Source organism: Myotis yumanensis, unplaced genomic scaffold (genome assembly GCF_028538775.1).
Source record: "Myotis yumanensis isolate MYYU_CA2020_CCGP unplaced genomic scaffold, mMyoYum1.0.hap1 SCAF_3, whole genome shotgun sequence".
Classification (NCBI taxonomy): Eukaryota; Metazoa; Chordata; class Mammalia; order Chiroptera; family Vespertilionidae; genus Myotis; species Myotis yumanensis.
Window position 1 is genome coordinate 180,476,623 of NW_027223754.1, and position 12,601 is coordinate 180,489,223.

General features: G+C 36.7%; 1 protein-coding gene across 4 annotated transcripts in view; it reads left to right on the plus strand.

Moving 5' to 3' along the window:
• BCAT1 (branched chain amino acid transaminase 1) overlaps positions 1 to 12,601 on the plus strand; it is an 88,805-nt gene that overhangs the window by 35,488 nt on the left and 40,716 nt on the right. For all 4 annotated transcript variants that reach the window (XM_070410546.1, XM_070410548.1, XM_070410545.1 and 1 more), the window contains one exon: positions 5,715 to 5,915. In XM_070410546.1, the coding sequence (XP_070266647.1) occupies positions 5,715 to 5,915 (201 nt within the window). The remainder of the gene's footprint in view (positions 1 to 5,714; positions 5,916 to 12,601) is intronic.

The following is a 12,601-nucleotide window of genomic DNA, read 5'->3' on the forward strand; positions in this document are numbered from 1 at the left end:
CTACGACCCGCAGGCTGGATCCGGCCCGTTTGAAATGAATAAAATTAAAAAAAAAAAAAAGACCGTACCCTTTTATGTAATGATGTTTACTTTGAATTTATATTAGTTCACACAAACACTCCATCCATGCTTTTGTTCCGGCCCTCCGGTCCAGTTTAAGAACCCATTGTGGCCCTCGAGTCAAAAAGTTTGCCCACCCCTGGTCTAGGAGATGCCTGCCTGTGGGGGAAGGAGAGAGGGAAGGGAAAGGCATGAGCATGCTCCTGGGAGGTGGAACATACTCTTTAAACTTTAAACATAGAATATATATATATATATTTTTTTGCAAAGTAAAGAATTCACAAAGTAAATTATGTCTTTATTTGTTAATTTAGACTTCCATGTATTCGATTTTAGTTGGGGGGGAGGGTGCATATTGACATTCTACATTCATGTATTTACCTATCAAAACATGTGTTCTAATGGTGCTTGTAAATGAAATTGATAACTTGGGGGAGGAAATGATGGAGTTTATAGGAACATCTTTGCTTTTGACCTATTTTTAAATCTCTTTTAAAAAAAATATCATCCAAGGATATTTTTACATTGATTTATAGAGAGAGTAGAAGGGAGAGAGGAGAGAGGAGAGAGGAGAGAGAGAGAGAGAGAGAAACATCAGTGTGAGAGACACATAGATTGGTTGCCTCCCCCACGTGCCCCCTACCAGGTCTGCAGATCGAGCCTGCAACAGAGGTACATGCCCTTAATCAGACTCGAACCCAGGGCCCTTCAGTTCGTGGCCCAATGCTCTATTCACTAAGCCAAACTGGCTAGGGCTCTCTTTCTCGATTAACCCCATTTATGACTTTTAAGTTGCCATTGGGTCTCTTGTGGATAGTTTTCATATTGCATCCTCTCCCCCATTTTGAAGTGGCCATTTTACAGTGAGAATGCAGGTTTCCAGCAGGGTCCAGCTATGAGATGCCTTATGATCGGGGCATCCAAGGCATCTTTTTGCGGACCCCGGAGTCTTCTTTGTTTCCAAAAGGCCAGCTGTCTTTTTCTTCCCACTCCTCTGCTCTACAGATCCCAGAGTGTGACACTCCAAATCTGTAATTCTCCTCTGCATACCTCCTTATTGGCTTTTGAGTGTCTCTGAAAGATAATGAACAGAACACCTAACACTTTCCCAATAGAAAAAAATTGCACTTATTATAGAACACAATTATGCAATTTCTGCTACAGTTGTAATGCGGAGATAGTCTTTGATAGTTGAAGTGTTGTGGCCAATGCAGAGACTTGCAGCTGCAGTAGTAAGTGGCGAGCAGAAGCAGAAGAGTGCTGGCTAATACAGTCCTCAGAGTTCTCAGCCAAATTGCACTAGCCTCCTGTGGGCTTCCGCATTTCAGAGGAAAGGATTACCCAAGCACATGTTTTGAGTTAAAAAATTGTTGTTTTTTTAATATGCTCTGTTTTTGCCAGTATTTCTTGTCATGTCACAATCCAGTCATGGTGGCCTTCCAAATTTTTCCACAAGTATCTGGTATGAAACTTCCTGACTTGAAGTCATCAAGAGTCATGGGGCATTGGAAACAGACAGATGAATTATGCAGGAGAAAGTAGCATTTTACAAATAGTTAATGTTTATCCATCTTCAGAAAGGAAATGTAGAAAAAGAAATTGGTTTTTAAAGAACACAGGTAAAAATTGTTTATGAAATTTGTTTCTTTCATGTCAGTGATTTTTGTACCTTAGAACTTCATTTCATACCTACTCAAAACCTATCACACACCTTTAGTTAATATTGTGTACTTTTCAACTTCATTCAACTGTATCATCTAATTTTTTAAATTTAGTATTCTTGGGTAATTTCTTTTTTAACTCAAGTTAACAACTGTTATTCTTAGTTTCCAGAATTGCATGAATTTTCCCAAATAAAAGACAATTGGAATGGTTGATGAAACTCTAAAGTCACCAAATAGTGCATTACTTTGAAAAACTGCATGGAGGGCAATCCTTATGCAGAAAGTTAGAGGGCTCCTACTCACATCATGAGAAATTGCATGTCTTACAAAAGAATGTAGTGGTTTACCTAGTAATATATATTTTTTATATTCAATTTCCAGAAACTTAACTAGGATTAGCAAGTTCTTACTATAAGAGCACTAAGTTGAGCATAAAAACACCTTATTCAGTACCTCTGTTTTGTCATTAACTAAGTAGATCTATCTGGGCCAATGGCTCATCATGGGTGGTCCAGAGGTATTTTAAGAGTCTTCAGCCCAAATGGGTGTGGCTCAGTGGTTGAGCATCAACCTAGGAACCAGGAGGTAATGGTTCAATTCCCAGTCAGGACACATGCCCAGGCCTTGGGGTAGATCCCCGGGGACGGGGGGGGGGGGGGGGGGGCATGCAGGAGCAGCCAATCAATGATTCTCTCTCATCATTGATGTTTCTCTCTCTCTCTCTCTCCCTTCCTCTCTAAAATCAATAAAAATATATTGAAAAAGAAGAGTTTTTAGAAAAGTAAAAATTATATAATGGGCATTGATTCTTTAAGGGTTTGCAACAACAGAAGGTCTTTTATGAACTATGGTAAGTACATTTAAAAGAGAGCAAAACTGTACCAGTCTCTTGTCAGTATCCAAACCATGAAGATCAATTCAAGTTCTGTGAAGTTCAGAACTGAATTAATCAGACATAAGTGATATGTATAATAGTTACTGTGCTAAATGAGAGTTAGGCCAACACAAGAAAGAAACATGGCTCCCATTTTCCAATTGTTCCTATCAATTAAAAGGTTTTTATGAAGCCAAACCAAACCTTTTGCAATTCGATAAGGCGTAAGAAATATTCTGGCAAAATTTTGCTTTTGTGATTAAAGGGAACAGAAAAGTCTGCCATCGTCCTCGCCATTCTTCCTCTAGACTTTGGTTAGATCATTAAAACTGAAGCTACCTCTGCAGCAGCCTTTTTTAACCCTGAGGAGAAGCCAAGAAAAAATCACAGAACCGCAGGGTTCCAGAACACTGCCAGGCCTGGCTCCTCCAGACTTGTTATGTGAGAAAACCAACTCCTATTAGTTTTTGATTTATGTGCCGCTGGATGCTTTAATAAATGATAAGTAAAAGACTTGTGCAGAACATTAATTAGTGAGAGGTAGATTTGAAAAAGGGAGTTGGGCTAAATTGTTTGGACATGAATCTGTAGCCATGTAACTGTTCTTGGACATTGAACAGGAAAAAGATACAGAGTATTTGCTACTGAGGGGGTAGTAGCAACTGAGGAATCAGACCTACTAACGAAATACGTGAAAGGACAAGTGTCTCGGTTCAGTGACTGATGTGGGAAACCAAGGGTTGTGAGAATATGAGAATGACAAATGACCTTGGAAGTAACACGATGCACAGAAAATACAGAAAAATACACAAAGGAATTTGTTAGTGAAGGTCATCTCTGGGGAGTGGGAATGCGGTGGCCCGGAAAGTAGTTGGGGATTTTATACTTTTCATTTTCTTCCCTCTTTGCAGTCAAGTTTTTAAGTAAAATAATAAACATGCATTGCCCTTATTCAGCACATTAAGGGGTAAGAAGGAAAGAAGTAGAAAGTAATATGAATGTTAGAAATAGAGACCAAGTTTTGGAAGAAATATTATGTTCCATTTTAGATTTGTAATGAGCTTTTGTTTTAGAATGCATTTCAGCCGGAGTATTATTCTAAAAATAAAACTGGTCATCATGTATAATATAACCAAATGATTAAGGCAGCTGTAAGGCAGTGAATTAATCAAAAGTAATTAGATCATTTAAAAATAATGATAAGAGCTGATGAGATAAAGTAAAGACCTATATTTGATTTTGGGGTGTGGGGGGATGGATAAGTACTTTTTGTGTTTAAATAAGTGGAGTTTGACCTTCCATACAGCTTGTTAACAGGTTGAACCTGTGCCTAGTTAATATTGTTTTATAACTGGTCAAAACCTTCCGTCACCTGTAGTTTTTGTCAGCATTCTATAGCTATGAAAAAGTTACTGATGGTGTTGCCTGTGACTTGCATGTATTTGGGTTTGGTCATTTGTAATGGACAAGCTGGCTGTGTGGTGTGTTGGTGAAATACTGATGTGTGAGATTATTTCCTATTACTCTCATTTATCTTCCTCTTAGTCAGAGCTTCCTTTGTTCATTGTTTCCTCAGTACGGAACAGAGGATTAATATGTTGGTGTTCATTTTCTACTTCTCTGTGTTTAAAGAGGAACACAGTTGCTTCGCTCTGCTCATTGCTTCTATAGTTCTCTCTGGGGTGGGTGTTGCGGGGGACGGGGAGGTGGTTAAGGCTTCTTTGGGGGAGTTGAACTATAACCATCACCAAGATGTTCACTTCTTAATGACAACAAGTTATTGCTGGTGTTGCTATATTTATTAGAGATGACCTCCCTTTCTTCTTTGCCAAGTGCTAAACATGAGCCCTATGATTATAACAATGTTGTTCTCCTTTTTCATCATTTTACTCCATCTGCTATTTTTGTCCCTGTTTCTGTATATCACTGAATTTTGGTTCAGATACTTATTAGGCAGTATACATGGCTGAGATTTCAAACAACAGGCACGATTCTGAATGCCGGCATCATTTGTTTGACTCACGTACTGTTAAATTTCTGAGTCAGTTGCCAACATTTAAAAGTCAAGTGGGGGATGTGAGGGCGATCTGGCTGCAACATCTGTCACCTCTTTGACCACCGGGGTTGATTCAGCTGATCTGGCTGGCAAGGCAGGTGTCCCCTTCCTCCCTCCCTCACTGATCCAGGTGCAATCCAGGTGCTTTCCTCCCGAAGTTGCACGTTTAATCAAGAGGACGACCTTTTCCCCAGAGGAGAGGACTGGTCTTTAATCAAGAGTACACAGTAGCTGTGCTCCTCTGCTAGAACCTCCAAACAAGCTCTTAAGGTCCATCTGTAGGAGAATATAGGGTAGTCAAGCTTCCAAGACTTCAGACACATCCAAGTGAGATGCTACACCCAGCTGGTGTGGCTCAGTGGTTGAGTGTCGACCTATGAACCAGGAAGTAATGGTTGGATTCCTAGTCAGGGCACATGCTGGCTTGATTCCCATTGGGGGAATGCAGGAGATGGCTGATTAATGATTATCTCTCATCATTGATATTTCTATCCCTCTCTCTTCCTCTCTGAAATAAATAGGAAACACATTTTAAAAAATAAAAACACATATGAGGCACTATATGTGGCAGTCTGCCTTTTTTAGGATTAAATACATACATATAAGAAAATAAAATAAAATAAAATAAAATAAAATAAAATAAAATAAAATAATAAAATAAAATAAAAGTGGGGTCTGTGGCCGGGTAGCTCAGTTAGTTAAAGCATCATCCCAATATACCAAGGTTTTGGGTTTGGTCCCCAGTCAGGGCACATATAAGAATCAGGCAATCAATGCATATACAAGTGGAACAACATATTTCTCTCTCTCTCTCTCAAATCAATAAAAAATAAAATAAAAAATCAAGTGTGGGTAGGGGAAATGGGTGAAGGTGATCAAAAGGTACACAGTTCCAATTATAAGATAAATAAATTTGGGGGATAGAAAAAAAAGAGTCAAGCGATTTCAATTTTCAGTGGCTAATGACTTAAATTTTATGTTGTTTTTTTACTCTATTTATTTGTAGCCAGTAGATGGTGACTTACTTTTCTCTAATGGGGCTGATTTTTTTTCCCCCTAGGCTAAAGATCTAATAATCACACCAGCCACCATTTTAAAGGAGAAACCTGACCCAAATACTGTGGTTTTTGGAACCGTTTTCACGGACCACATGTTGACAATCGAGTGGTCCTCCGAGTTTGGATGGGAGAAACCACACATCAAGCCTTTTCAAAACCTGTCGTTGCACCCTGCCTCGTCGGCTCTGCACTATGCAGTGGAGGTAAGTACACTGCAGTGGAGGGTGGTAACATGCTTGCTCTTCACTAGGGGCACCAAGTAGCTCCCTCTGCTAAAATAGCTTTTGGGAAGCATGGACTTGGTCATATTTACTAAAGGGAGTCATAAATGTCTTTGAAACTTTTCCTATAGACAGTCTCATTGAAGGTAAGTCTTAACTAATTTTTTAGATATTCTTGAGTTTTCTATAACATCAATAAAAGTCATTTAGAGCAAATAAGAAAGATGGTAAGAAACTTTGCAATAAAAAAGAATTTACTTTTAATATTTTATAAAGTCACCTGTCTTCTCAGATCTTCTAATGGTTGAGAAGAGGCCATTGGGTACAATAATTTGGTTAGATTTTAATGCTAAGTGCATGTTTTTATGACCAGCAATGTGTAGTTATGCATGTTGAGGGACATGTAATTAAAGGTCATCCTTCAGGCATGAGTGGAATAATTATAAGCATTAAATATTTAGCGATGCTTTCTCTGGTCCTTCATAGGATTCACACTTAGCCAGATACACAATACACTCCCCATTCCCTTGACCCTGATTTTATTTTACTTACTTGTAATGTGTTAGACATACTTAGAATATTGGGATGCTTAAAATAAGCAATAGTCTACCTATTAAGGGACTAAAAGATGGTAATATTAAATATTCATAACAATAATGAATTTTTTAAATTGAATTCCTGCAGTGTGACCTGCACTGGGTACTTTATAATGGGTCATCTCATGTTATTATTTTTAAGTGAGAAAGCATATATTTCTGTATTCCAACTTTCTGGGCTCAAATTCTGTCTCTGTTGCTCTAAAGGGTACTTGGGAAACTTATTTAATGACTGTATGCTTCCAATATTTAATGATGAAATTGAAGTGATGATAATACCTACCTCATAATGTTATAAGAAGAAGGTAAGGTGATTCATTTAAGCATATAGAGGCATACCTGATGCATAATGAGAGCCTTGTTATTAGCTATTATTACTATCCCTTGAAAAATTATTATCACCTATTATAGAAGCAGCTTCAGAAAAGTTAAATTTCTCGTTCAAAATTGTGTAGCATTTAGGGAGGAGTCAGGGTTCAAATGGCAAGCTCATAATCCCTGTGATGGTTTCCCCAAACATATATATTAAATTACAAAAAGGCCTGTCCAGTTAACTTGTTCAAAATTATAAATTCAAATCATCAGAAACATATTAGCTGCCCCAATGTATCCACTAAATGTTGAATTTGGAAGTCTAAGCTTCCATTCCCATCTTTGTGTTTTAACTGTACCAACTTCGATGAGTTCTTACATTATTTAGTCCAATCCTCAGTTTCTTTAATTATAAAATAAGAATGGTAGCTGCTCTTGCCTATGTCACTTTGTACAGTGAAAAAACAAATGAAATAAAATGCTTATGAACTTGAAAGAAGGAATCTGGCAGTAATTCTCACATAGCTTTCATTAGAATCACCTGCCTCCACCTTCTGAGGCTCTGATTTCTAAGTTCCCATGTCATCTTAATACTCTCGGAACCACATTTTGTGAATCATTGGCTTGTGGGAAGTAAACAAGAAAGGATTAAGGTCATTTTGAAAGTTAAAAAATATTTTGATGGCTATTGGTTTCTAAAACTCACTGGACATCTATTTAAATGAGTCGATTAGTTTTGCCAATGTAGATTTTTGTGACCAGGATAGTTTTTCAAAAAACCTTTAATTGCTTTTATCCTTTGTTAAATAAGAAATGAAATTTGTATTATTAGTCTTCCATGAATAATATAAACACAGGGGTTGTTTTGCATTAAGAACTGGACTGTGTTTCACATTAGTTATCTATTGCGACATAACAAAATTAATAGCTTGGAACAGCCACTATCATTTTATATCTTGCATGATTCTGGGGGTTGACCAGGATGGCTGGTAGTTCTTGGTTTGTTGTCTCTTATGTAGTTGCTGTCAGATAGTGGCTGGGATTGGAGTTGGCTCAAGCTTCCTGACACATATGTCCGATGAAACTCCAAGAGGTTGTGGCTGAAATGCTGGGGCTTTCTTGGCATCACTCTTTGTCCACATGGTGCGCCCATTATGGTGTTCTGAGAGTAGCTAGACTTTGTCCTCTGTGACTTGAGCTCCAAAGCTTTTTTGTCACAAGCAACTGAGCCCTGATAGAAGCTCTGTGCTTTTTATGACCTAGAATCAAAATCACAGCATTACTTCTGCCTTACTCTGTTGTCATGGTGATCACAAAGGCCTGCCCAAATTCAACAGGAGGGAATATACTATACCATATATACCCTTCACCTCCCGATGAGGAATGTCAAAGTTCTAGAAGATCATGAGGGACTGGAAAGATTGTGTGGCTATTTTTGGAAATTACAGTCTGTAACATGTATCAGTGATAAATGGGGAGATAAAGCGATGTGCTTGGTTACCTCTTCATCAGTTTGGCACTTAGTTAACAGGAGAGATGCTAGGGGAGTATCATAGGAATTTAGGAAGTGTGATGGCCATGTGCGGAGAACCTCAGGGTCCCTGAATTTTCTCACAAGGCATATTTGTTTCATTTCCTGTTCACTCATTCGATGGATGTTGAGTGCCTACTATGTGCTTGGGACTGTGCAAAGTGCTCGGGATAGGGTGGTAAACAAACTAGCCATGATCTTGCCCTCAGAATTCTTTTCTTTTTTTAAACACCCACTGAGAAAGTTAGGCAGATACTTTATTTCAAAGGTTTCCTTCCCAAATGTTAGGTGAAACATTTTCTCTTATACTGACACACTTATGTTATCATGTGCCAACATGATTTTTTTAAGTTCAATAATTATTGTATTTTTTAATACACATGTAAATATAAGAGTGATTTTTCTTGGCCATCTTTCTCTTCCACTCATCAGCCCTATTGATTTTAGAATCCATTTTACTTTGAGATTCACAACTACATGTAGTTTTTTTTTTAATACTGCAAATTTTTGATTGATAAATAAGTGAAAGTTTCAAATAGAGAAGGAGAGAAATGTAAACTATGAGTAGGGGATATGGCTAAAATAAAATGAAATGATAACTGGCACTTCTTTTTCTGGTTGAAATAAATATTTAGTGAAATTAAATATAATGTGAAAAAATGATCAATATATATATACTATTTAATGAATATTTATAAATGAATGCTCATCTAGGTAAAGAAAGAGACCACTTAAGCACCCCAGAGGCCTTCCAGTGTCCCCTTCACATCACAAATCCTGTGTCTCTGGCAATGATTATCCTCACTTTTCTATTAACCTTGCATGAACTTTTTTAAAAAATGGGATTACATTGTGTGTGTTTTCTTAAAAAATGAACAAAGTGAGCCTGTGACTTCAAGTGAAACAAAGGACTCTATTTGGTGCCAATGCTAGCATTTTAGCCCTCCAGTAGAAATTAGAATTTCAGAAAACTTGGATTTACCACTGCGAACTTAACCCTTTCTGCTGTTAAATCCAGGGTGGGCAAAGGTAGGTTTACAGCTGTGAATATATGAAGCACAGAATTTATTCTTGTATGATTATTTATTAATTACTGTATTTTCATTGTTTTGTATTTTGTTGTATCGTATATTGTATTTTCCACATGAACAGCTCGACACCTACTTTTGATACACTCTGTAATTTTCTGGTGATATTAGTGGTGACGTTAATAGGTTTTAAAAAATACATGAAAGAGATGTTAGCTTTGGGAAGATCTGCATAACTCATTGAACCAACATTTTCTAAATGGCCATCGCATGACATGACATGTTTTTGCACAAGTAAAGATTCAAAGTGCAAGATAGGCTCTGATGGCTTTTTTTTAACTTTTGTTTCCAGCTTTGTTGAGATATAATTGACATAGGACCATATTTAAGATACACAATGTAATGATTTGATACACCTATTAATTGCAATATAATTACTGCAATGATAGTTAACACATAATGGCTTTTGATATGTCAGTTTGGCTAGTCTGAACTACAGTCCCTAGAATTCCATTTTTAGCTTCCTTTTGGTTAGAATGGACTATAAGACATTCTCTTGTGTGCTGAGGGAAGCAGTGGTTGTTTTATTGCATACACACACCTCCCATCAAACACTAGTGTAGGTGCTGTTGTGAAGGAATTTTTCAGATGTGGCTTAATTGTTTGATTTAAAGTAAATCGGAAGGGAGAGAATTCTGGGTGAGCCTGACCTTAGGATTTCATGAGGTCAGAGACCCCACACATTAGCTAGACCTGCGTGTTCCCTCTTTTCCTCTGCCTCTCCCTTCCTGACTGCCCCATGTGTCCCTTCCTGACTGCCCCACGTGGATGAGCTGCAGCTCACACCTGAGGGTGCAGCCTGCCTGGTGACCTTCTTTTTCTGGCTGCCTACCCTACAGATTTTGGACTCACCTAGTCAGTGAGTCCAATTGCATTGGCCAGTTTCTTCTAATAAGTCTGTTAATATTACATATATTTCCTACTGGTTCTGTTTCTCTAGTTGAACCCTGTCTGGTAGACAATTTTTTAAAATAAATTATCAGACTATGAAGACTTCATTGATATGGTTTCAGATTCTGTATTACAACGTTTAAGGAACCATCCCTTGACAAGTTTAGGAATGAGAACAGAGAAGAATATCCATAATTCTCTGAAAAAGGATACCAGAAATACCTCTCCCTGTCTCAACTACATATCTGTGTGAGATCGGGTTTTCTTTTGGGCACGTGCTTCAATTAAAACAGCATCCTGAAAAAAATTGAATGCAGAAACAGATATGAAAATCTAGTTGTCTTCTGTTAAGCCAAACATTAAAGATCTGTATTAATTGAAAATAGTACCACATTTCATACTAATTCTTTTGGAAAAATTGGGGTATTTTTTATTGAAATATTTTAACATGTCATGATTTAGAATTATAAATAAGTAAATTTCTTACTTCTGATTTCTAATACGGTAAATATTGACAGAAAAACATCATAAGTAAAAGCTCTTTGAATCTTCAAAACTTTTAAGAATATAAGTTTTAAGGCATCCTGACACCAAAAAAAAAAAAAAAAAATTGAGAAATGCTCCTTAAGGATATACTTAGGAATGGTGCTACTGGTCATAGGACATATCTTCCATTTTATAGGGTTAAGGAAATTATTTTCCATAGTGGTTTTGACCATTTTTATACCCACTAGCCATGAATAAATGTTTCTATTGTTTTACAAACTTTTTATGTCTCAGTAAAGTCAGATTTTAAAAGCTTAACCAATTTAGTATAATGGCATCTTATTGTGATATTAATTTATGCACACTTTTTCATATGTTTAATGGCCCATTGGATATCTTCTTATTTGAGGGGCCTGCTTGTTTGAATCTTTTATTCACTTTTTCTATTGTGTTGTCTTTTTTTTTGACTTGTAGAAGTATTTTGGATATGGGTTCTTTGTCAGTTACATGTGTTTTAAATATCTTCACTCTTTTTACTCTATATAATTTTTTTTCTCTCCTGTATTCCCCCATTCAGTCTTGTCTGCCACAATCAGACAGACAGAAAGGGCAAGGACACTGTTTTCTTGCATCTGTATATAATATTTTGATGATGAGAAATACATTGTTTTTTAAAAATTGAATTTATCAATCTTTGCTTCATATTTGATACTTTTGTATCTTGTTTAAAGATTCTTCTTCTACCCCTAGATTATGAAGATATCCTCCTACTGGTATATTATTGGTTTTTGTCTTTCACAGTTAGGTCTTTAATCCTAGATTGGTTTGTAGATGAAGTAGTTCTGTTTTTTCCCCCCTTTTCTTCTTCTTCTTTTTTTTTTCTACAGATAACCCAGTTGTCCCAGCACTATTTAAAAAGACTGTCCTTTTCCCTCTGATATGTCATAGCACCTCTGTTGTATATTCATAGGTCTGCTCCTGTATCTCCAGTTTGTCCCATTGTCTTGTCCATCTGGGTCTCTGTTCTGTTTCAGTGTGTTACTTGTCTACCTACACAAATACCACATGGTCTTAATCTCCAAATCATTACAATGAGTCTTGATGTCTGCCAGGACACGTCTTTCTGTTTTGCTCTTCGTAGTGCTCTCAATCTCTGTGGTCAGTTGCTTTTCCATATAACTGTTAGATGCAGTTTATCAAGTCAGTCAACTTTCATAATTCAGTTTGTAAAGAGAAAATAAAATGCCCTGACATGATTTTCATTTGGGTTGCACTCAATATATAAGTTAATTTGGGAAGAATTGGCATCATATCATATTAAGTCTTTCCATCTATGAGCATGAGATTGCTTTCTACATTTAGCTAGCTCTTTAATGACTTAGGAAAGTTTTGTATTTTCCTTATGGACCTTTCACTTCTTTTGTTAGATTTTCCCACCTTAGTATTCCTTTTAATTTTACCATAAATAGCTTTTATTTTTAATTTTATCATAAATAGTTTTTATGTTGCTGTTCCATAGAAGTATAATTTTGTATCTGGCTACTTTGCCTAAGCAAATGATTTCAAGAGGTTGTGTCAGTTTTTCTGGGTTCTCTAGATATTTAATCTTTTCTATATTTCATGCTCTATGACATTTTTATTTTTTCTTTCTTTAAATGAAATGCATTTTATTTTATTATTACTGGCTGTAGAATATTGAACTTAAGTAGTCACAGCAGACAATTTATGATGTTCCCAATCCAAAAAGGCAAGCTTTAAGTTTTA